General features: G+C 44.7%; 1 protein-coding gene across 4 annotated transcripts in view; it reads left to right on the forward strand.

The window, feature by feature from the left end:
• PDS5A (PDS5 cohesin associated factor A) overlaps nt 1–26432 on the forward strand; it is a 77101-nt gene that overhangs the window by 15606 nt on the left and 35063 nt on the right. For 3 of the 4 annotated variants that reach the window (XM_066573169.1, XM_066573170.1, XM_066573173.1), the window contains exons 3-11: nt 8603–8806; nt 10992–11078; nt 16076–16173; nt 18681–18710; nt 20136–20262; nt 21614–21694; nt 23075–23215; nt 24789–24904; nt 25408–25502. In XM_066573169.1, the coding sequence (XP_066429266.1) occupies nt 8603–8806; nt 10992–11078; nt 16076–16173; nt 18681–18710; nt 20136–20262; nt 21614–21694; nt 23075–23215; nt 24789–24904; nt 25408–25502 (979 nt within the window). The remainder of the gene's footprint in view (nt 1–8602; nt 8807–10991; nt 11079–16075; nt 16174–18680; nt 18711–20135; nt 20263–21613; nt 21695–23074; nt 23216–24788; nt 24905–25407; nt 25503–26432) is intronic. The other variant, XM_066573172.1, reaches the window with a different exon arrangement.

Below are 26432 nucleotides of genomic sequence, written 5' to 3' on the forward strand. Positions count from 1 at the left end.
CTTCCGTGCCACAACACCTGACCCCCGCCTCTGACCTCATTGGCCCTGAATGCACCTGTGAGCCTCAGGACCAAGGGAGAGAGAGCCGGACAGCCTTCAAAGTTTTCAGTGCTGCTAGTAGGGCGATGCCACGGCAGAGGACGGGGGAGACAGGCAGAGAACCCTACAGCTGCTTGTGCGCTCCTGCCATGCCGACAAGCGTGGGAGACAGTTGCACACCCCTGAGCTTCATCTGCACTGCTGGGAGGCCGATGCCGTGCCTGAGCACGGGGTATAGAGAGAGAGAGAGAGAGAGACGCGGACCGCTGTGCTTCTTCAGCCGTGATGGGTGGACCTGTGAGGCCGGGTGAAAGCCAATGACAAACAGGGCGTGAAACCCCTGTCAACTTGTATCTTGACTCCACCACTACTTCCGGTGGCGTCAAGATACACTAATACCGCTATGTATTGGGGCTTATTCATACAGGCATATGCAATCTCGGTCAATGAAAAGCACAGTTTTCAGTATTTGTGTACTTATTTAGAGCATACATGCGTTTTTTCCCCCCACGTTCGTGTTGCATCTGTGCTAATTGCGATTTGCATGCACGCAAAAAAAAAAACACAAGAAGGGCCAAGTGATGCCAGTTTTGTGTCAACCCACAGAAAACAGGCTGTGAAAAAAACACAACTAAGTGAGTTCAGATGCTAATGCATATTTACAATGTGTTCTCTTCCACACCCATAGACTTTAGCGGGCAGTTTTGATCAGTCAAATTTTTTTTTTTTTTTTACGTGCGACACTGAAAAAAACAAAGCAAAAACCTGCTGTCTGAATACGCCAATTTAGGCTGCCTGTCCACGGGCGTTTTTGCATTGCGTTCCCCGCGGAGAAAATCCGGCTGCGGGTAATGCAGTGCACGTTTTCAATAGCATTGAACGGATGGCAAATTGCCGCAATTCTCCGTGGTGAGCCTGTCTGCTGGCTCCTGCTCCGGGGCGGAGATCCGCAGCGGGATATCGCAACGCCTGTGGACAGGCAGCCTTAATTCGTCCTTGTTTGGTGAGTACAAAATGCAGACAGAAAAGACATCCATGTGAATGGGCCCTTACATGGAGCTGGTTTATGCTAAGCCCCGCCCCTCTTCCTCTAACTTGTCTGTTACTTGGCACAGGTATCACTTAACAGGCAGTGGGCAGAATATTCAGAGGAAGAGGAGAACAATTTTTTTAAAGCAGAAAATGTCAGTTTCAGTAATTAAAGTGAATTGTAATTTTCCTCGTTATCACATTGGTTATAAGAAGTTTGAGATGACGTGACTAAGTTTTTCATGGTACTTTCAGACTTCACTTTTCCTTTTGAGAAATTCTCCACAATGAGTCTGAACCTAAAATCTGAAGGATGTTTTCATAACAATTAGTTTGTATCTTTCATTTTCCAAGTAGCCTCTGAAGAAAGTTACAAGTGTGCTCCCCATGTCCGATGTATACGCTTGTTGTACTCATTGGTGATACTGACACAAATCTTCACTTTGGTTCAGTTGCACAAGTCTGATCCGTCCCAAATCTTTGACTTTGTTTCCCGCCAGCCAATCAGATGTGGGCTTGTCCTTGCATTTTGGGGCACTATTTTGTGGTTCTAACTAATAAGCAGGCAGTTTCCTTAGAGGGGTTATCCAGGCCGCCCCAGAATACACCGAGGGTTGATGCGGAAGCCACTGCTCTGACCCCTGTGTAGCTGTCGTGATTGCAAGTGCAGCTCTCACTGAAATCAATGGGACTGCAGCCTGCAATTACAAGTGCAGCTCCCGTTGGTTGCAATGAGAGCTGGACTTGCAATTACCAGCATTGGCCACTACACAAGGGTCGGAGCAGCGGCTTCCGCTCTGCACCCTGGTGTATCCCTGCAGCCACTTCCTAGATAACCCTTTTAAGCTGGGGCCACAAGGAGACGTTTTAGTGCAGCTTTCTGGCTTTCTTTTTAGAAATATTATTGCTGACCAGAGGGATAATTCAAGATGTGTCCTGCAGCTGCCAATACAGAGTCTCCATGTGTCCCCGGCCAACAGGGAAAAACTTGGGCAGGGTTGGCCAACTTTATGCTAGCGTTACTCCGCTATTGTGGATGCCACACATCTTGCTGCCAAAGATCGCAGTGTTACTCTGCCTGCATCCGCAGCAATGAAAGTGGATGCGGTTGTGTTGCAACCTGCAGATCACTGACAGACAATATTCTCACCTAGGACCACTGGTTTTGGGGAGAATAGGTGGCGCACAGAGGGGTCCAATGCATCATATCACAGATTTACAGGGAGAGAGGAAGGTTAGCATAGGCTTTAAAAGAAGCGCCCTCCTGTCCAATCAGCATCTCTACTCTCATCTCCATCTGTACGACTGATATCCTATTTAGGGGGGGGGGGGGGTGATAGCGGTCAGAAAAACTCAGACTGATATCAGGCTCTTTAAGGGTGACTACCCACTACAGTTTATTGTCACGGCAAAATTCGCAGCGTTTTTTTTTCTGCAGGGGTCTATGGGCTATGGGACTTGTAAAGCTAAAATCGCGATCGTGCAAAATTGCGATTTCGCTGTAAATTTTAACGTAAGTCCCATAGACCCCTGCAGGGGAAAAAACGCCGCGAATTTCACAGTGAAAAAAAACTGTAGTGGGTAGTCACCCTAACTTGCAAATTTTTAAATTTTTATTTATTTATTTTTTTTTGCCTGCCATAAGTGACAGCAAGTGATTCTTAGACAGGAGTCGGCCAAAGATGGGACCGACATCGATTCCCCTATCTTGGGCCATCAATCCGAGAGAGAAATCACTGATGTGAATGACCTTTGTATCAATAGGTGACTTCCATGTGTGATATTTGAGCACATCGGAGTAGGTTGGACCTCACACCGTGAATGCGCCCTGTGAATATAGAGGCGTTGGTCACTTTCTGATCGTGTGTGTTGGGTGCGTGGCGTGTCATGTATCGGTGCTGCCGGTATCCAGGAGGTGGTGGCGGTCAGTACGGCATGGAGGCCTTGTACTTCCATCATTGTTGCTATTCACCTGGAAGTAGTACTTGTGAAAGCATCTAGCTGCGTCTACCAGAATTATTTACCCTGCTGTATCTGCCACGGAGTAATTTATTGCAGTATGTATTTGCTTATTGTTCTGCCTCCGTACCGTTGCAGAAGCGGGGTGGTGCTGCGCCTGTAATCGAGCTCTCGTCTGATCAGCGTGCCAGCAAACCCTAGACAATGGGGGAGGGGAGCGAGGGCCGTGACTAGAGGCGTTACTTGCAGTGTAGATTAGGACTTCATGCATCGCTCAGTTACACCTGCTTTCAAGATTTTACAGTTATCAATTAAAAATAATTAGTAAAATGTTTTGTTGTCAGTCTTAGTTTACACTATGTTGGCTATAGTTGTGGCCTGGTTAGGGCCTCCTGCACACTGGTGGGTTTGCATTGCGAAATCCAGAGCGGAATTCCGCCTCCGAATTCTGCAGCAAACTCAGCCCATAGCATACTATCAAAAAACGCGATTTCCTGCCCACGAGCGGAAGTGGTTTGCAATTTTCCGCTTGCGGGGGAAAAATCGCAGCATGCTGCCATTTTTTGTGTGGGCTATGCACGGCCGGCTTCCATTGAAGTGAATGGAAGCTGCCCGTCCCGCAGCCATTCTGCAATCATTGCAGAAGAGCCACGTCATCGCAATAGTGACAGCACAGCGTACTCAACTTCTCCGGCCAGCACATTCACAGCAGGGGAGGCCGCTTCATCGCCATAGTGATGGTGCGGCATCCTCTGTACTGGACATGTGCTGGCTGGCACATTCACAGCAGACGAGAAGCCCCCGGAGCAGTAAGCTGGGGGTCACTGGCCGGGCGCTAAATCAAACTCCGCTGCGGGTAATCCTGCATGTGGGGTCTGACCCGCCTGTGTGCAGGCAGCCTAACAGTCGGACCCCAATTTATTAGTAATCGGTGCTGAAATCCAGGTAATTCCAAAGGGTTTATTTTTCATACAACTGTGGTGTTGGAATATATGTTGTTGCGTTGTCACGTTGAGGCCGCTTTCACACCTGCGCTGGAGCCTCCGGTCAGAGGTTCGGTCACCGATCCAACACAAAATACCAGAAGAAATGGCGCTGCATGCCGGATAGTTGAGCCCATTATTAATGGGGTCCGCTCAGTGTTTGGTTCTGTCAGACTGATCGCGTTCGGCCAGGGGATTCCCCTTTCATCCTCACCAAACGGAGCAGGAAAACTGAACCCCTGACGCAGGTGTGAAGGAAGCCCAAGACTGCTTGTTACATCTTTAAGGTAATGCAAGGTTTCTGTAATTCTGGCGGCAAAAATAACTGTATGCAGCATCGTTCTAAACTGAACCGATTGCATAGAGCCAGTTAGTCTGGATTTAGTTTGTTAGCAGTTGTGTAATAGCAGACTTGCTACAGCAGCGTGCGTTCCCTGCAAAACACAGGCAGAGTACCGCTGATTGCAGCCGGCACCTGGACTCTCCATAGTCATTGAACTGTGGAGTCTACATGTGCTGATTACCAGGGCTGTGGAGTTGGGAGAAGGATTATGATGGTGTCATTAATAGAGATGAGCGAACATCGCTCTTTTTGAGTAACTGCTTACTGGTCGGAGCGTGCTCAAGGGGGATCTCTCACTCTTCCCTTCCTGCTACCCCTCCGCCACCCACTGCTCACCACCCCCACCCCCGATGCCACCCCAAGCACACTCGGACCAGTAAGCAGTTACTCGAGAAGAGCGATGCTCAGTAACCGCTGTATCTGAGTGTGCTCGCTCATCTCTGGTCATTAATTCAGAACAGAATTTATTTGGAAATGGAAAGTTTCAAAATGTCCTGTAGATATATATTCTATAATCTAAGCCCCTTTTTATACAAAACATTGCTAATTGGATGTGGAAAGACCGCGTATTGCCTTTCCTCTCCATTAGGGCTCTTTCACATAGCCGTAGGCGGTTTTACATGTGCCCATGGGCGCCATAAGAACACGAACGGGCGCAGAAATCTAACATTTGTGCGCCTGTTCACACGGCACAGGCCAGGCGCGTATATGCCATGGCCGCCATGCCATTGGGTAGGGGGAGACAGTTTAGCTCTGCAAAGCTGTCTCCCCCTTCCCTCCGACTCTCTGCCTCTCCCCCCCCCCCCCCCCCCCATCTGTGTGCAATGGGAGGGTGCGGAGCAAAGCTCCTGCCCCTTGTCCACAGCCAGCAATGGGAGGCAGAGAGAAGGGAGAGGGAGTTTAGCAGTCATGCTGCTAAACTCCCTCCTTTCCCTTCTCCTGCAGCTGTTATTAGTTCTCATGGGAGTCTATGCAGCGGTCAATGTATTCTGGCCAGGAAGATAGTTCCAGGACTATCCAGGTGCTTTTACGCTGTGAGAATACGCCTGTGTGATCTGATGCACTGGAATCCAATGCATCAGATGGTAGCGTATATCGGCCGGCCATGAAAGCGGAGGCCAATATACGCTTGTGTGAATCCAGCCGTAGACTGGGCCCCTGAGCTGTTTCTTCCTGAAGCCTGCTGTTACAATTTTAATATAGTAAATTTAGCACTTAAACATGAGTCGAATATGAAGTCCGAGCTGGAAGTTTAGAAATCACCGAAGGGAAAAACTAATCTAATATTTTGGCGAAGTATATATTACACAGACAAACATATATTCCACAATACCACTGTGTTTACAGTGAAAAAATGGGTGATTAAATAGAGAGGTTTATAGTGTAAACACCACATCAGGTAGAGGGGTTTATCTCCAGTTACCGTTATTCACCCATGTATTAGGGGAACTCTATTTTATCTCTCATCTCTCTCTTTAGATAGTACACCTCTGACTAGTCCATCTGACATCCAATTTTCAGTTATTTGACTTCACTATTTGCTTAGGGTAATTCCTCAGTCTAAATTGATGACTATCTCACAGGTAGATTGCCAACTCAGCACAACTGAAGACAATATGCTGTTATATATACCCTCAGATGTCTAAGAAGTCTACCAGATGATTCATTAAAGTGACCCAATACTAAGTTACATATTGATGTATAATTGCCCTGGTATTAATCACTAAGTTGATCTCATAAGGGATACAAATTCTATTCATGCGGAGACATTGAATGTCAAGGTGTTCTACTTGTGCTCAGAGATAAATAGCCCAGCACATTCACATACGTTTCTCTTATATAGAAGAAACACCGATCCGTTCCTCTTATAGTTCATGTATGGGGCTGACCATTCTTATTGGAGATCTGATGTATCATCTCCTTCTTATTTTTATATGTCTGAAGCCCCTTCCTCCATCGACGCGTTTCTGCAGTCAATAAGGCAAAGATTGCTTCATCAGGACGGAGTTTTGCACAGTGTCTATCAATAAGGCCCTTCTGGCCTACAAAGTTTTTAGAGAAACATTTGAAGGTCTATGCGACCATGTAAACAGCCTTTCCGGCTGGGATAGCAATGTCAAAGACGAGTTGGAAGTTTGGTTTATCAGCTTCACAGCCCTCCTGGTCACAATAGGTTTACTGCCTGCATTTTGCAGGGAAGAAATAAATGTTCATGTAATGGCACCCCAAATACTAATGCTCTTTAAGGGGTTCTACCAAAATGTCAAGTTATTCCCTATTATCAAACACAGGCAGTGTGCAGGAGACTGAATGAAGCACCGGTTGTGCAATGCTCAGTTCACTTTCATTGGGATTACTGAGACCCATTGAAATAAATGGAGCACTGACCGCACACGTGCTCTGCCACAGCTCCATTCAGAGTGATGTCACTGCGGGGGTAGAAGCGGCTCCCGCAGTGACAGAGTGGGCCACGGAAGTACAGGAATTGGTTCCTCATTTTGTTTCGGACTTTCTGATATATAATTTGTATATTTTCTTCTGTAGTTAATTAAATTTTTTAAAGTGTTTCCCCAATAAGAAGACCCAGTATTATTCATTTTTGCACCAGAAGAGGCGCTAGGTTTTATTTTTGGGAGAGGTCTTATACTTGCCTAGCAAGCTGGGTCCATGTCCGCTCCTCTTCATAGCTCCGGCACGTCCTTACCTGCAGTCCTTGGCGCTCGCACAATATCATTTCATGGTTATAAGATTCATAAATCCCGCCTCCCCAACACAATGACTGTTGATTGGTTCAGCGACCGCTGTTTAGCCAATCTATGCAGCGCTGGATGAACTAATCACAGCCCTCGCATTGGTTCATCCAGCGTTGCATTAACTGGCTAAGCAGCGGTCAAAGAACCAATCACAGCCATCGCTTTCTGGAGGCGGGATTTATAAATCCTGTAACCAGGAAGTAATGATGTCCAAGTGCTGAGGACTGTCGGGAAGTACATGCCGCTTCTATGAAGAGGAGCCGGAGGGACCTGGACAGAGCATGCTAGCTAAAGTATTACCTAGTCCCTAAAAGAGCTGGTCTGGGTCAGCTAAGACCCTGCAGCTCTGTCTTGGCAGGAGGCACCTTGGCAGTCACATGATAGCTGGGTCGAATAGCAAAAGTGACACTTCTGCTTTTTCTATTCACTATGTAGCCTGCAAAAGGGAAGGCAGCAGCTTTCATCCTGTGCTACATTTCTGATATCGCCCAGGACCAAGCGCTGTAAATCTATGGTGCTTGGTCCTTAATCAGTTAAAAAGCCCCTAAGGCTGTCCATGCTTTATAGATAGCTGCATTAGGCCGACAGCGGTCTTTCCAGAGGTTTCCCATGCGTGTCTGGCTCTGCTTAACATGCTTGTCTCAGTATGTAGATGGGCAGCTTCCAAATCCTTTTCTCCCTTGACATCTAGCAATGGGGGGGATGTTGGGAGGCGGCCATATATACAGCAGCTGATCAGCCGATCCCGACTAACAGGATTGCGTTCAGCCGATCTACACCTAATGTGTATGGCCACTGTTAGATTTCCCTACACCAGATATACCTGATGTAAAGACTTCCCAGAATGCAGCTCACCGGAGCCCGCTATACACACATGTTCAGGCAGCAAACGATGCTGGGTGACTTATAATCTGAAGCCTGCAAAAGTATGATTGGAGACTGTAGTATTGGCTGCAGCTCGAGATCAATACTAAACGACAATGTCCGGCATCTGGTTTATTTCTAGAATAAAATGTACCGTCAGTTATATAGAAAATGGTTAGCATGTGGGAGAATACACAAGAACAGTCTTGTATCCTTGCAGGAGCCAGCGTTGTAGAATGCAATGTGATTATAGTACCGCCTCCCCTACTGATTACTACAGCCTAGGAGACAGCAAGATGCTATATGTCCTAGTCCAATAGGTGGCGCTGCAGAGGTATTGTCCCATCTTCCTTACTTCCTAGTCCACAGTTACAGGTGGCATGGACGGATTTATCAGACTTATTGTGTATCCTCCCGTCCTGCTCTTCTATGTAAGCGGAGGCACTTTACATGTACAATTAGACTGTAAAATAGTGTATAAATAGTGTATAAATGTGGGCCTGTGCTTTACGGGAGGCACAAACGGAATATGTCCTTAGTGCTCATTCAGAAATGTCCATCTGGTCTTGAAAAAAAATTGTCTGATGATCCGTACACAGGATATGCTTAACGTGGTTTTTTTTTTTTCTTAGATGGTGGTTAAAACGTTTATGGATATGGACCAGGATTCGGAAGATGAAAAGCAGCAATATCTCCCTTTAGCCTTGCACCTCTCATCTGAATTCTTCCTCAGGAATCCAAATAAAGATGTCCGCCTACTCGTGGCCTGCTGTTTGGCTGATATCTTCAGAATATATGCACCAGAGGCACCCTACACCTCACACGACAAACTAAAGGTAGCGACTAATGAAACTGCTCTGTAGAATTTGGCCAGTTTGAGTTGAAAAATAAAGAAAATACCAGATACGATACATTGGGATGTCCTGTAGGCTGAGATTGCTTGCTACATTTTACCCATTTGGCCACTTTCAGACAAGCGTATTGTAACGCCTCCTTAATACTGACGTGTAATGCCCCATTTACAGGGGACTACTAATGACTAAATGATGTGCAGGAGCGGGTGGCTTCACCGCTAGTTCGCGCTCATGCAGAATGTTTAGACTGGCAGATCTCTGCTGAGTATCGCTCACTTCTCGCTAAATTCTCAATCAGCCCTCCACGTTCTATGTGAAACACTGAGCGGAGAGCGAGAAATAAGCGAACCAGCAATGCTTTCTATACAGGCTGAAATCGCGCAACAAATAAAAAGGAAATGTATAGTAAGGCCACTCTCACACATGTTCAGAATAGGCATTTTACAGCGATTTCGAGTAGTGTTTTTGAACACCTTGTACGAAGTTTTGTCGGCACTTTTAAACGCACCTCATTACTGTGATAAGTGACGGAGTGTGAAAACGCTGAAAAATTGAACAGACAGCGCACAAATCGCGGCATTAGAAACGCCGCTTTCAAACGCAGGTCTGAAAGCCCAATAAAATCAATGGAAGCGTTGAAACACAGTTAGCACGGTGCTTGAAATGCCGCGATAAAAAGCGGTGTGTGATGGCTTTCCATTTAGACATATCAATGGTACAAAAATGTGCAACAATCGTAACTTCTAAATGGCCTTTTACGAATAACATTGCACTGTATGTCATCAGTAGGATATCTGTATTTACTGCCCCACCGCCTGGGCAAATGCTGATCTGTATTTGTCTAATAGAAAATACCAATATGGATGCTACAATGGACAAAAATGAGTCATGCTGTGACTAATAGGGCCTTGTGAATAGGTATATAGTTACATTAACTCCGTATTATGATCCACAAAACATGGACCAAAAAAGGAGTTAAAAGACGCTCGTCTGAAAGCGGCCTTTATCTGGGATCACAACTAGTTTTTACTTGCAATAATCTGAGAAAATGCTCATGTGTCGAGATATTGCTGTTAAATATGTTATGGCGCCCCCTGCTGTTCTTTTGAGGAGCATTTAAAATACTAATACATATTTTGCATGTTCTAACAGAGTTAAGGAGCGTTTTACATGGAACTATTATCGATTATTTACTTTGATCGTTTTAACAATTTATTTTGATTGTCCGGTCGTTATCTCGCATCTATACCTTTACGATTAATTAGATCCGTTTTACTTTTTCGTTCAGCTTCAGCAGGACAAAAGTCATTGTTGTGTTTAAACACTCCTCGCTCGGTCTTTCACATAGGAATATAAAATGCTGAATGAGAATTGAACGATTCTCGAAGGTGATTTGCTGCCTAAACAGGCTGCACGAGCCGAACGAGGCAGCGGGGGCGTCACTTGTTTCGTTCAAATGAGAATCAGCTCGTCTAAAAGGGGCCATTAGTTACTCCTTTATATATCTGCTCAGCTTCCAAGGACCCTGAGGTTAGGGGCAAGAACCTGGCATATTGGCCACTTACTGATGAGGCGGTACATGCCCTCTTTCATGTTAATTCCTTGTGAAAGCGTGAGATGGCGAGCGGTTACTTATCTCATCGCTCTTTGCACCAAATCACAACACTTGTCACACAAATACCAGAATCTGTATCGTGGAGATTTTTTTGTGAAAATGTGTACATATAGATGCAGGTATAAGTCGTGTGTGAACTCTGCGGTTCTTTTATTTTTAGGGAGTATTGTGCTTCTCGGGCTCTGCTTGGGTCAGACTTTTAGCTACAAACATGAATTTCCATGTTTTTTGCACAGATTTTCGCAATAAGAGTTGTCTGCTTCCAGAAAGTATATTGGAAAATTTTAGTGTGATTTGACGAGTGCATTACAAGTTAGTAACTTGTGCCCCCACTAATGTAACTTTTATGGCAGAGCCTATTCCTGGGACTAGTCATCCTCATTATGTTTGCACACTCACTAGTTCCTTATAGCGAACAGTTTTCAGGTGCACACTGTATGAAAGGGTTATGTTATTGTATGTAGCTTTACATATGTTATACCCTGCAAGTTGTATTACGTTATTGTAGATCTGTAAGGTTTTTACTATATGGAATGTTTTCTCTTTCTACAGGACATTTTCTTGTTCATAACAAGGCAATTGAAAGGTCTAGAAGACACTAAAAGCCCACAGTTCAACAGATACTTTTATCTACTTGAGGTATTTACTTTTTCCCTTCTTTTAAAACGGTGTCCTTCTAAGGCCGCCTGCACACGGGTGGATTTACTTTGCGTAATCCGGTGTGGGCAACCGCTTCAGGGTTCCGCAGCAAATACCGTCCCATAGCATGCTATGGAAAAGTGATTCTTCCTGCACACTAGTAGAAACCAATTGCTGTTTCCACTCGTGAAGGAAAAAAAAAAAAATCATAGCATGCTCCATTTTTGCGCTGATTCCACGCAGATGGCTTCTATTGAAGTCAATGGAAGCCGTCCGATGTGCAGCCTTTCTGCAATAGTCATTGTCTAGTGACGTCAGTAAAAGCAGGAGTTTGGGGGGGAAAAAATCAGCACTGCACACGTCCGACGGCGAGCTGTGCGAATCATCTACCTTAAAGACGAAGACAAAAGAAAGCGGGTATGTGCAGATGCCGCTTCTGCCAGGGCTGGATTCCACATGCAGGATCTCATCTGCCCGAGTGCAGGCGGTCTTACCATGAAAACTGCAATGAGTATAAACTAGATTTCTCATCCGTGGGTATAGCTGCTGCTACTAAGAGACAGACTTCAAGCAATTGAGTGTTGGCTCCTTCAACCAACTATACCCCTTCTGCAGGCATCAAGCTAATCAGTTTTACCTTGGTGTCCATAGAAGGCAGACCTCTTCCCTCATCGATCTTCAACTGCTGTTTCCTTTCTAGACTGGGAAACAGGGCAGGCACTAGATTCTCCCTGTTACCCCACCGAGGAGTCAGCCACCCTTTTGTATGCCCTAAACTCAGAAGACAAGGGGGCCTGGTCCACAGGCTAAATGAACTGTGAACCGCCAATCATTGGTGTACCCCTTCCCTTCGATCAGTGGAGCTTACTACTGCACCACATCATTTTCTAATGCTCTTGCAGATATTGTGCAATAAATTGGCCAGGCAGGAAAATATCTTTGAAGCCTCCCTGGATGCTGTCAGGCCTTTAGCTCGAGACTCGGCTGCCTCCATAGCAACACGCCGGACCTTGTGGTTCAAATCCTGGGATGCGGATGCAGCCTCTAAAGTTTTTAACTGGACTGTCCTCTGTCGGTTCCCGCCTCCTCGGCGTCCGAATGGAAGATCATCTCGGAGGCCACAGGTGGTTAGAGCTCCTATCTACCACACGTCTAGCTGAGCGAGGTCTACTCAGAAGAAACTACCTCAATCCTTTTGTTCCTTTCGATGCTCCAGTTCATGTACCTCACGTGTTAAGAAGACTATGCAGGATCACAGGAAAAAACATTCCTTCAAACCTCGACATCCTGGTGAAGAGGCCTTAATGCTCGGCAATCTGGAGAGTCTCCACACCACCCTGGATGCTCTGTACTTGTTCGGGTGGATTATCAACCACCCCAAGTCCTTTCTCTTCCCATCTCGGCATCTGGAATTTCTGTGCCTTGCCTTTTGATAGTGTGTGCCTGTGTTTTGCTTCCATTGCAGAAAATGAATCTCCTCCCAGGTGTGCTTCTTGTAAGTCTTACAGGGAGTCGCACACGCCATCCCTCTATACTATTCTTCAGTTCTGCTTTAATCTGGTCCTAGACATCTTGCTGTCACATCCCTTCAAGCCTCTGTGTGACGTATGTTTGCCTCCTGACCTGCAAAGTGGCATTTTTGGTGGCTGTCTCCTTCATTCGCTGAGTCTCTGAACTTGCAGCCCTGTTGACAAAGCCGCCCCTTACCATAATACATCAGGACAAGGTGGTTCTCTGTCTTGTGCCCTTCTTTCTGTCAAATCTGTGGTATCGTCCTTGCACATCGAGGACATTGCTTTACCCTCCTTCTGTACTTCAGACTCACTCAAAGGCATTCGCTCTCCATAAGTTGGAATTCATGCTCTATGAATTTACTTGTCTTAAATGTGTACCTTCAGTCATGGCTGCTTTTATGTGATGCCAGATGGGGCTTTGTGGCTTCCAAAGTTGTATTTTCACTTTGGATCAGATCAGCTGTGAAGGAGGTATACCAGGCAATGGACAGGGACCATCCCTCCCGTGTTACTGTGCAGTCGAGCTGTGGGCGCGCACCTCTTAATCTCTTCAGATCTGCAAGGCCACCACTTGGGCTTCTCTGCACACATTTGCAAAGTTTTACAAAATTCTCAAACTTGCGTCTGCTGACGCCTAATTTTCCCTTCCCCTGGACTTATTTAGAATGTCCCATTCATTGGGGACACAGAACTCACCCGCTTTGGTCCTTATGACTCTGAGACCGCTGTCCTTGTGTTTGTTTCAGGTGTCTCACGTGGTGGTCTACTGTTTACATCCTACTTTACATTTTTCACGGTTTTCATCCTTTTCTGCTTCCCCTTTTGCATACAAACTGATAAGCTAGACAGGACAGGTACGGCTGGTAGGAGGAGCTATCACTCTTGCTTAGTGTCTGCCCCCTAGTGGGAGTAGCTATACCCACGGTCGTCGTCTTTGTCCTCTAATTAACACGACGAGAGATTTTACAGTAAGTACATAAAAATCTCTATTATACTGCTGGCTCTGGTCCTGGAGCCAACTAAGAAAGATGAGAACTCTGCAATAACAAAGCTTAAAGGCCCTTAGGCTGGGTTCACACAGGGCGGATTCCCGTCGGAAGTCTCGCGGTTTGGCCGCAGCAAAAACCGCGAGATTTCCGCCGGGAGAACCGCCGCGGTTTAAGTCGCGGCAGCTTTGAAGCGGCCCGGCCGCTTGCTTTTCCGTTGCGGCCGGCGCTCCCATAGAGAAGAGCGCGGCCACAACAAAAAAGGAAAGGTAAATAGACATGCTGCATCTTCTGAAACGTTTCAGCCGGACTTACCGCAGCGGATTGGCCGTCCCATGTGGACGAGGTTTCTGAGAAATCTTGTCCACATGGCTGGCTAATCCCGAGATTAGCGGCCGCAGGCAAATCCGCCCTGTGTGAACCCAGCCTTAGGGTATCCGTACACGTAGCACTTTGTACAAGCGCACACCAAACTTCAAGCAGTTTTATGGTGGTTTTCTGCAGTTCTCGCCTGTTGCGCTTGTACAGGTGAAGCACCTTGTTTGAGCTGTACAAGCCACACAATCAAAAAGCACATCGCAAGACCTCAGCAGTTTGCAGCAAAGTGATATGTGGCACAGCTCTCTGCATCAGTGTTTGTGTTTTGTAGTTCACTTATTGGCTAAAGGCAGAGGCTAATGGAAGTAATTAGGAGAATCTTATAGAATGTACCATATTTTTTGGACTAGAAGACGCACCCAGGTTTAAACAAAACTAAAACCAAAACATTTCATACTAATTAAAACTTCACTGCTGAGCTAAAGTGCAAGACTTGGTTTCAAGTGGACTTGGATATAGGACCTCCTATAGTAATCATGCCCCCTGTACCTGAGGCGGGCAGAAGCCCTACCAGGAAGTACTTTACCTTCATTTGTGGCTCTAATCTAGATGCTGCAGATCATCAGAGACTGTGACACTCCATGCCCAACCCAAGCACCTGCATTACTGCATGTCCTGTACGCAGCGCAGGTGCCAAGAGGAGGGATCAGAGGTCACAGTCTGTTAGGCCTCATGTCCACCGGAGGGTCTGATTCTGTGCAGGGAATCTTGCATGGAATCCAGCTCTGCCGGTGAGCCCTATTTACATATATTTCCCCGGCAGCGGGATCCCCAGCATCCTTGTGGATCCCTTCACTTCCCTTCCCGGTTGAACTGCGCATGGTCCTCACGGCGCGCCATCGGACATGCACAGTACCGGTTTTGTTTGTTTTGTCGCGCCCCCCCCCCCCCCCCCCCCCCAAATCTCCTGCTTTCTCGCGGGATACGCAGCTCTACTGCAGTGTCAGCTACGGGTGTGCCGTGGATCGGACGGCTTCCATTGAAATCCCTGCAGGATCCGCTGAAAAATGGAGCATGCTGTGATTTTGTTTTCTAGACCAAAAGGTCCGCAAAACAAATTTGCATGCTTTAATTGACTTGCAGACACCCATGCATCCCTATTGGCGGCTTGATTTGTGGGTAGACATTGGGCCTTAATCGGCAGTGGCCAGACTGTAGCTACAAAGTTAGGGTAAAGTACTTTCTGGTGGGGTTGATGGTCCTAATCAGTTGCAGCGCAAAAGCTCTCTGCTTGATCATTATGGAAGCGCTCAGAGGGTTCTGGCGGTGCAGGACCCTCCTGACAGCCGACCAAAAGATGCACACACTTATTACGATGTCGCCATAGTTGTTAGGGGAGCTTTAAAGGGCCAATATAATGCCCTATAATACTATAGTTATAATTCTAACATACTGTCATAGTAGAATACTCCCATATTGCCCCTTTAGTAGTCTGAATGCTGTTTCTATGTAGTGTCCTCATATTGTCTTTACATATTAGTCTACCTGCATACTACATCTTTCATAGAGCTCACCAAGCCCTTGCAACCGGTTACTCGCTTTTACCACACTCACTCTGCCCTCTGCTGGTCGATCGCTGTACTTCCTTGCCATGTATTGATATTTTCCAGCCTATAGCAATGGAGGATGAGCCCTCAGCATATTCTTTGGCAGCTGTAGTGTTGTCTCTCTGCTAAAAAGGTTTACATCGCCTAGCCCCATTTTTTTCACTTTTATGCCCAGTTCAAGCATTTATGATTTTAGAGAGACTTTCCTCTCCAAAAATGGAACGATAGGCAGATGCTATTGGGGATTGGTCTGTACCTGTTCATCGGTTAGTATAATAGTAGCTGCAGTGATATGCAGTTGTAACACCATTACAGCTTGCTTTGGGTTTGTTCTCCCCGTGGAGAGCAGCTCGCTCCCCGTTTTGGCTGTGGTCCGTCTTCAGGAGGTCCGGCACTGCAGTCTCACACTAATGCAATGGCTGCTAGAACAGTTATGATCCACGTAGTTTCAGTATGGTACAAATGGTGGTTTTGTTCTAAAAGGGTCCGTAAGTTATTAGTTTGGCTCGGGTCTAAAGTAACTTTTCTCCTTTTTATGTTTTTAATTGTGTTTTTCCTTTTCTCATTTTCAGAATTTAGCATGGGTCAAATCCTACAACATTTGCTTTGAGTTAGAAGACTGCAATGAAATTTTTATTCAGCTCTTTAGGACTCTCTTCTCTGTTATAAAGTAAGTTAAGCTTTGATTAGCTTTTCCATTACTTTTTGTACAAATACGTTCCTCGACGTCCCAATATTTAATTCATTTGTAGTGATTGCATTTATTGCTGTGAAATTCTGCACTGAAATCCACATGGCTTTGCGCTATGATGAAATTCTGCAGTCGAAGTGTGTATAATGCACACGGTTGAAAAATGCATCATGTAGGTGTTGCTTTTTTTTTTCTTCCAAAAACATCATAACTCTAATTTTCTCATTGGGGGTCACAGCAAGACCTTGGGTATAGCTCCTGCCACTAGGCGGAAGACACTGAGCAAAGAAAGTGTTAGTCCCACTTACCAGCTATACCCCTCCTGCAGCACTGAGCTAAATCTGTTTTAGCTTGGTGTCTGTAGGGGGCTGACCTTCTGCTCTGCAGGTCTTTTTTGCTTTTTTATTTTTTATTTTTCCCCCTCTTGGTGGGAATTAGCTAACGTACCCTGATTGTCCTTAAGTGGGGAGGGCGAACACTGCTGCATCAGACAGTGTTACCCCCTCCTCCAAGAAGACACAGTGGACCAGAGCAGCAATAACCCTTCTGCTTCCCACAAGCTATGGGGTCACCTGAGCGGGCTCACTCTGTCACCGATCAGACACCCTCGATGTGATTGTTGCGTCCCGATGAGTTGCTATGGCACCCAGAGGCTTGTGTATATAGCCTCCGGGTCTGCCAGCTTTGGTGGGCTATGAGAATCGGCCTCTGGCTGAGCTTCATAGGCTTTTTAATTCACTACTATACTGAAGTGTAGTAGTTAGAGATGAGCGAGCCTACTCGGCCACGCCCCTTTTTCGCCTGACTACCGCGATTTTCGAGTACTTCCGTACTCGGGCGAAAAGATGTGGGGGGTTGCAGCGAGGATTGGGGGGGGGGGGGAGAGGGCTCCCTGCCGCGCCGCCCCCCGAATCTTTTCACCCGAGTACTGAAGTACTCGAAAATAGTGATACTCGATCGAGTAATTACTCGAAACGAGTACGTTCGCTCATCTCTAGTAGTAGTGTTTTAGAGGAATGATAAAACATGCTGATAATTAAGTCCTCTAGTGGGACAAATTATAAAAATAAATAAAAATGCGTCAAAACCCCATCTCTCCCCCTTTAAAATAAGATGACAAAAAAAAATCACATGTGGCATCGCTGCTTTCATAATCCAGAGAAAAACATTTGTACATTGTTTAACCTGCACAGTGTATGGCATGAAAAAAAAGGGCAGAAATACCTAATTTTGCCTATCTCACCTTAGAAAAAAACTGAATAGAAAATGATCAAAACATTGCATAGATCAAGAATGGTACCATTAAAAAGTGAAACTCATCCCACTAATAACATAAAACCCTCGCATAACACAATTTTACAAAAAAAAAAAAAGAAAATGTTATGGGTCTTTGAATCCAAAGTTAAAAACAAATACATTTTATAACATTTTAAACTATATAAATGTTGGTATTGACATAATCATACCGGCCTGCAGAATTAATTTAACCTTATTTATACTGCACGGCGAACGCCATTAAAAATAAAAGATGACAATCTGCCAGAATTGCAGATTTTGTAAATCTTGCCTTCATAATAATAAAAAAATAAAAATAAAGTTAATGTTACATGTTCTCAAATATTTGGTAAATGAGGACTAGAGTTCATCCGGCACAAAAACAAGCCCATCGATGGAAAAATGAAAATGTTATGGTTCTTGTAATGCCTCAACACAAAAGCAAATCCTTTAAAAAGATAAGAACATTTGCATACAAAATAAACAAACATAAAAAAATATATAAGTTTGATCTCGCCGGAATCGTGCCGCCCCAGAGAATGTTGTTTTTTTTTTTTTAAAAGCACACTTAATGCTGTAAAAATGAAATCCAAAAAACAAATTACAGAATTTTCTCCAGGGTGTGCTGCAGATCGGACGGCTTCCATTGACTTCAATGGAAGCCGTCCCTGTGGGATCTGCGGCAAAATGGAGAATGCTGCGATTTGTTTTCCGGGCCAGTAGGTCCACAAAACAAATCTGCATGCTTTAATTAAGCTGGGGACGCCCATGATTTTCTATGGGCGGCTTGAACTCCGGATCATCTGTGTGGTTGCCCCACGCGGATCCCGGAATTCAAACCACCCGTGCACATGAGTCCTCAGTCTGGCCTGGTTTTTCCCTATTACTATGTTTTCTGGTTTTGGGCTGCAGTGGTGGACTTCATATGTTATTTTTTACAATGTACACTCTAGGTAAAGATGACATAACCTTACTCTGTGGGGCAGTACAATTGTGCCGCTATCAAATTTAGTTTTGTTTCTTCACTACTATAAAAAAATAAAAATGTCTACCATCTGCCCACCGCAGCTTTATTTTTCCCATCGATAGAACTGTGTGATGGCACTTTTTTTGTGGGACATCTGTTTTTTATTGGTACTATTTTGGAGTGCATATGGCTTTCTGACTGCTTTTTATAAAAAAAAAAAAAAAAAATTTTCTTTTTCTTAAAGATGGGCTGACCAAAAAAGTGCAATTCTGATGTGAGTATTTTTTTGCCTGATCATGTGGGATAAATAATGCATCACTTTAAAAATAAATGGTAACGTTGGCTCCGTAAGAGTCCAACATGTCAAATTATAAATACAGGAAAATGGGATTTAAACTGTCTCTAATTTCTACAAATAGCTTTTTTTTCCCCCTTACCCCCCCCCCCCCCCCCCCCACACACGTATTTTTACATTTTTCGCTGGGTGTTTTTTTTGTTTGTTTTGTTTTTGGGGTTTTTTGTCTCTTAAGGGCACGTAAACTTTTAGCAGCTTATACTGGACTCTGCAGTATATAGTATGTCTGCCGGTATTTTATTAAAACATGCAACGAGCATGTTTTAATGGGCAGGAATGCATGGCAGCTCTTCTGGGGGTCTTTTGAAGGCCTCCGGCTGGCACGATATCTGGACGGCACCCTGCAATCTCAGTCTCTGCATCAAAGACTTTGTGTTGCCCTATTTCTGTTATGTAAAATGCTAGGGTTATGACCCAAAGCTAACGGACCCAGTTATAGTTAATGGCATCTATCATGTGCCATTTGTGCCCGGAATTGGGTGGGTGTATTTTTTTTTTTTATCCCCAGTGTTCTGCTTCCATGATGGAACCAGATAAATTAAAAACCTAGTTCAAATGCAAGCAAAGTGGTACCTGTTAACCTAGACCAGACGGACTACTATATGAAAATATACTTAATCTAAAATGTGAATTGTTTCTGCAGTTCACATGCCAGGAATGTTCCTACTGGTGTGTTGGGGGCATGTTCACATGACTCAATCCATCTTGGATTATTCCATAAGGATTCCGCCTCAAACTTTCTGCTGTGGGTTTTCACATCAGTATACGACTTCATGCACCCCGTCGCAGCGCTATTAGATGCGCAAATCTGTGTGTGAATTTGACACGGAATCCATGCTAAGAATTGACATGCTACAACTTTTTTTTTTTTTTTTTTTTTTGCATTAGAGAGGTTGTTCCATTTATAGCTGTTTTGCATTAGCTCCATACATTGTCCAGTGGCCTAGTGTAGTACTGCAGGCTGAGTTCCATCCATTTTAATAGGTCTCGGCTTGCAATACCAACCCAGGCCACTGTGCAAGGTACGGAGCTGCAGCAAAATGGCTCGAAATGGGACAACCCCTTTAAGCGGTAGCTGATTTCATGTGGATTTTGGTGCAGATCTGCAGCACATTTCACCATTTTCAATTGAATTCAAATCGAAGGAGTAAAATCTGCAGCAAATAAGCTGTGTGAACGCACCCTAAAAGTAATATGGCACCACGGCAGGAATCCATACTGGGAACATATCATACTGTAGTTCTGTATTCATTTTTACTATTGGTTGTCCAGTTTGCCCTTAGAGTGTTGAAATAAACTAACTCCTCCTTCCCCCCCCCCCCCCCTCCTATTGCTTTAATACAGTAACAGCCACAACCAGAAGGTCCAGATGCACATGTTGGACTTAATGAGTTCCATTACTATGGAAGGCGATGGGGTTACACAGGAATTGTTGGATTCCATCCTTATAAATCTCATCCCCGCCCATAAGGTCAGTTCTATTCTTGACTTTTCATTTTGATTCAAAGTAAAGTTTGTAAATGTATTTGTGTACATTGTGTTGTATTTTTCTAACAGGGCTGCTGTGAGATAATGCTCTGTAAAGGCAAAAATTGGTTAGAATTGTCTGTTAACCCCATACGAGGGTTGGTTCTATATCGTTTGTCTCACAAAACTTTTCATACTGCTGTAAAAGCTCTGGATTTGGTAGTTTTCATCATATTGTATCATTGTTGTAAAACTTATTTGAAGGTATTACAGCAGGGAACCTGTGGGAGGGGAGCAGCTGAACCTCCAGCACCCCAATCCTACAAGGCCTATAAGCAGGACAGTATAATGGGTGACAGCCAGGTTCAATTTAAAACCTCGCCATAAACTAAGTTATGGTGGTTGGGGATTTTCTTGCGCTGCCATCTGGTGGAGTCTGCTGGCGGTCTGAAAATCAGACTCTTTTTCAGACCGTTGGGGAGTCTATGGGGAAAGCGCATGCACTTCCCCCAGCTCCCTGTCACATCCCGGATCAGCCCCATAACTTAGTTTATGGTGCTGTTTGGAGGTGACCGTTCCACTTAAAGTGAACTTGTCTCCCAAATATGCTGTCCTGCCTATAGGCCAGCTGCTGCATGGTTTGAAACCCATGAAATAAGTTGGTATTATAGGACGGGGTACTGGAGCGCAACTGCCCCCCCCCCCCAATTGTAGCCATTGCAGACTGATCTCTGCTCTAAAGTTTGCTCCATATAATACCCTTTTTCCCTGAAAATAAGACACTATTATAATAATTTTTGCCCCAAATAAGACACTATTATAATAATTTTTGCCCCAAAAGAGGCACAGCGGCTTATTTTCAGGGTGGGGCGGCGCTTATACTTAACTGGTCCGTGGCGTCCCGATGCCTCGCGATGGTCTCCGGCGGCGCTGCAACAAACTGCAGTGTCCTCCGTTCTGACATCTCGGCTTCTTCCTGGTGATGGGGCTTTGAATACACCCCGCCTCCAGCAAAGCGAGCGCTATGACTGGATCGAGCGCCAGCCAACTACAGCCGGCGCTTGATGAGCCAATCACAGCCACTCAGTGAATGACATCACATGTAACGCATTGTGGGGTGAAATCTATTTTTTTTTTCTTTGCCTGGAGCTCTACTTTGCAAGATTTGTATTTTTTTATTTTTTTTATTCCGTAGTATTTTGAACTATTTAGTGGTCTCTTTTCTCGCTGGCCTGGTAGTGCATCTGCATTGGTATATGTAGTTCACATTGTAGTTCACTGCATATTTTACTTGTGTTTTTTCTTATCCAATAAAAAAAATGAACCTAAACTTTCCCCCTCTGTATTCCCACCAGAACTTAAACAAGCAGGCTTTTGATCTTGCCAAGGTGCTTTTGAAGAGGACGGTTCAGATTATCGAGCCCTGCATTGCGAATGTAGGTATCTTACATGTAGAGTTAAATGAATATACTGTGTGTAGTCTTGTATTTTGGCTATGGGCTACCAAGCTCTCTAGCCTAGTCCTCGGGTTATTAACATTCACATTTATTGGTTTAGATATAATTTGTTAGAGGATTGTTCTCTGATCAGTACCTGCGCCCCATACCAGAGACTGGCAGAACCCTGAAGCAAAACACTATATTTGTACTCAAAACTTACATTTTGCCCTAGATGCATACAGATGGGTGCAGGGTTCTTGCTATGGGGATTTATCTTATAATCGACCATTTTCTAGTCTGAGTAGTACAGTGTCAGTTGTTGTAACACTTTATTTTTCCAAAATTTACCTTCAGTATAAAAGAACATAATAATGTCTCCCTCTCCACATCTGTTAGGCTTTATTTAGAACCCGTTATTTTTAATGGTTTTATACATATGGGCAGTTTTTCTCTTAAAACAAAAGTCTGAGATAGAAAAATCTCAGCATGTCTTTTTATTTAGACTATTTGTGTTTGAGAATCACTAATGTTGTTTCCCCAAAAATAAGACCGTGTCGTATAATAATTTGTTCCCGAAAAGAAGCATATGGTCTTCTTTTCGGTGGGTGTCTTATACTCAGCAGGCGCCGTTCGGGTCCCTCAGCTCGGCCGCAGCTCTCCGGCAGGCTTCCGTGTAGTACTCAATGTCGACTGAGTATCAGTTGCTGGTGACAGGGCTTAAATACCCCGCCTCCAGCAAGCGACTGCTCTGATTGGCTGAGGCGGCGCTCCTGAACCAATCAGAGCAATTGCTTGCTGGAGGCGGAGTATTTAAGCCCCGTCACCAATAAGAGATACTCCGGCATTGAGGAGTACACAGAAGTCTGCCAGAGTGCTGGTGACCAGCGTGAGGGACCCAAAAGGCAACTGCTAGGTGAGTATTTTGTTTTTTTCTCTGGGGCTTATTTTCAGGGTAGGGCTTATATTTCAAGCCCTCCCCAAAAATCTGGCTAGGTCTCATTTTCGGGGAAACATGGCAGTTATTGCCTCATTCGAACAACATACAATTTCCCCTCTACCCACCCCCACCACCACATGCATGGAAGTCACATGTACAGCGATGCATTTTTAAAGCCTGAACACATAGCAATCACTAAAAAAAAAATCGGATGTTTACCAGTGCAAGGTTTGTCCAGTTTTCTCTGACCAAGATTGTACTCGCCCATGTAAATACAGCGTAAGGCAGTAACTTTCCCTAACTAAGTATGTATGTGTATCTGCAGTCCTCTCCTGCGGCTGTTTTGCTCATAACTATTGTAATTTAAGGTTATACTTTTGAGTCATACATTTTTCTTTATTTGTTTTTGCATTATTTTTTGTTTCTTCTACACCCAATAGTTTTTCAACCAGGTCTTGGTGTTGGGAAAGTCTTCAGTGAGTGATCTGTCAGAGCATGTGTTCGATCTCATTCAAGAACTGTTCGCAATAGATCCAAACTTGTTGATTTCTGTAATGCCACAGCTGGAGTTTAAGCTAAAGGTAAGTAAAGAAGCATGAGGTCTCCTAATGGGCCATTAGTGTCGTCTTTACCTAAAAATGACTTTCTAGATATTATTTAGTCTGCCATTAACACTGTAGCTGCCCAAAATACCAGTATTAAAAATTCCTGCGTAGATTGCACATTGTCTTCTAGTATTGCATGGAGACATTAGTCTAGTACTATGCCTAATATTCCTTATTCTGCTAGGATCCTTTCAGGACATTAGCAATTTTTATCCCCCTCACCCCCCATCCCCCCATCCCCCCATGACATTTAGTTATCTTTGAGGGACAACTTGTATTTTTAATGGCAGCACATTGAGGTACATATGATGTATTGAAAAACTTTAATGCAGGGATGGAAAAAACTGCAAATCAACTATTTTTGTTACATGTGTATGGGAGGAATGGCTGTCGGCCAAGCAAGCCTAAATGGAATGGGTGGACTACAACAGAGGTCCCCAACTCCAGTCCTCAGGGACCACCAACAGGTCATGTTTTCAGGATCTCCTATAGTAAGAACACCTGTGGCAATGTCTGAGGCACCAACAATAATTACATCACCTGTGCAACACTGAGGAAATCCGGAAAACATGACCTGTTGGCGGTCCCTGAGGACTGGAGTTGGGGAACCCTGGACTACAATACCCAAAGGGGTTATCAAAACTAGAGTAATTTAGCTTAAAAACAAGACTGCTTATGGGAGACTTATTAACTACATATAAATATATCGGGGGACACTACAGAGAGCGCTCCCATCATCTATATATACCCAAGACTGTGACAAAAGGGAATCCTCTACGTCTAGAGGAAAGAAGGTTTCTACACTGACATAGAAGGGGATTCTTTACTGGAACATCAGTGAGACTGTGGAACTCTCTGCCTGAGGACGTGGTGATTGTGAACTCGCTAAGCGTTCCAGAGGGGTCTGCACACCTTTCTTGAGTGTAACAATATTATGTTATCGTCACTAATTACTTCAGAAGGGTCGGTGATCCGGGGATTTATTCTGAATGCCAGGTTTGGAGTTGGGAAGGAACCTTTTTCCTAAAGTGAGGGAAAATTGCCTTGGGGTTTACTGCAGTCCTTTGGATCAACATTGCAGGACAATAGGCTGAACTGGATGGACATGTCTTTTTCAGCCTCGCTCTGCACGTGCTCAGCCACCAGCTATTAAAGGTTTGTAAGGGAGCTTTAAACCCTTCAGTAATTAGTTGTAATCTGTAAGAGAATCTTTCAGCAAGTGATTCTCCTACAGCGCCACCGCAGGAAAGACGAGGCATTACATAGTGCCCATTGAAATCTGTAGAACAGTTGTGCTCCAGTCTTGTTAATAGCTGGGGGGTGGGCGCATGTGGACATCCCCTCTCCTAAATTTGTCTAATAGATTTTCACAGTGAGGATACCAGACAACGCCTGCCACGCCATTACAGATAACATGAAGCCACGGCTTTAAATAATATAAATTACCTTGTTGTTCAGATAGTATTGTGAAATAATACATTTGTACGAGTTCTTCCTCTTTATTCAGCATGTAAACACTTGCATTTGAACTAATCACCTTTGCTTTCAGAGTAATGACGGAGAGGAACGACTGGCTGTTGTACGACTCCTTGCAAAATTATTTGGCTCTAAAAACTCGGATTTGGCAAATCAGAACAGGCCTCTGTGGCAGTGCTTTCTCGGCCGGTAAGCTTAGTTTTCCATGCTTTCATATACTACACACTGTGCAGCCTTTAAACCTCCTACAACCTTGCTGAAGGAGGTCCGCAGGCTGAGACAAGGTACCCCTGGAATGAGGATGCCAGCTCTGCTACTACACATGGCATCTTGCAGATGTTCTCCCTAACGAGAGCTGTGAAGCGTTGACATCTGTCCAAGTTGCACGGTGTTCGTGCTGCAGAGAACATGGTCATCCGTTAGCGCTGTCCTTCCTTCCTTGCGCACTGTGAAATATTCTTTACTGTTGAGGTTATGGAATATTTCAAGGATTTTCTCCTGCAGTCTCGGGGTTTAGTGTAATACTGACACCAGCGGAAAATGGCTTTCTTGAAGCTTAATGCATTAGTTGTATCCCTGCAGCGTTTAGCTTTTCCCATTGAAATTGGTTAAACTGTTATATAATGTCTGATAACTAGGAGAATGCTCCCAGTGAGATTTGACTATTTTCTCTTTTTTTTTTTTTCTTTTAGCTTTAATGATATTCATGTTCCTGTCAGACTGGAAAGTGTCAAATTTGCAAGTCACTGTTTAATGAACCATCCTGACCTGGCTAGGGATCTTACAGGTAGGTCACTACTACTATGCTGTACTAATAGGTTAAAGGATAACTAAACTTTCAAAAAGAACAATTCAGTCATGTTAAAAGTATTGATCGTGGGTATTGATCGGTCTTGGTGCTGAGACCCCCAATGAGCACTAAAACAGACAAAGTTTCAGCTGAGCACTATGCTAGTTGACTGTTTCTGTCTTTGCTCAGAGCAGTGTACTGACTCCATAGAAAGACACTACACCACTCGCTGCTAACAGTTGAACAGGCACAGCACTCCGTTTTATTGCTTCTGCCCGCTCATTTTAGTGATGATTGGGGTCCTGGCACCTGGACTCCATTAACCAATGCTGCTTACATATCAGAAGTTGTGGGATTTTTGTTTTCCTTTTCTTTTTTGTTATACTTTAAAGGAGTTGTCCAGCTGCAAATTATCAATGGCCTGTCCGTCATCTTGGACCCCCAGCAGTCGGCTGTTTCACCAGGTTGGAGTGTGAGTGCACTGAGCTGATTTCTGCAAGAGCAGAAAGCTCTGTTCTCACGGCAGTGGCCAGGTTTGGTATTACAGGCCAAATTTCCATTGAATGAAAATGAACTTTGCCTGTAATACCAAGCCTGGGAAGTACAAACTGCGCTGTCTGCCTACTGAAAAAATCAACTCAGATGATTGGTGGGGGGTTCTGGTGATGGAGCCTTCGTTGATCTAAGAATAGGCAATCAATACTTTACAAGTGGATAACCCCTTCATGACCAACGTAAGGGTATGTCCCGGTGCGTCAGGGTACGTATGAAGAGCGGTCGCGGGGCTACCTCTCTAAACAGTGTGGGTGACAGCTGTTTATTACAGCTGACACCCGCGGGCAATAGCTGCAATTGGCCATGCGGCCAATCGTGGCTATTAACCCTTTAAATGTCGCTGTCAATTCTGACAGCGGCATTTAAATCCCC

This window comes from Eleutherodactylus coqui, chromosome 7, assembly GCF_035609145.1.
Source record: "Eleutherodactylus coqui strain aEleCoq1 chromosome 7, aEleCoq1.hap1, whole genome shotgun sequence".
Lineage (NCBI taxonomy): Eukaryota > Metazoa > Chordata > Amphibia > Anura > Eleutherodactylidae > Eleutherodactylus > Eleutherodactylus coqui.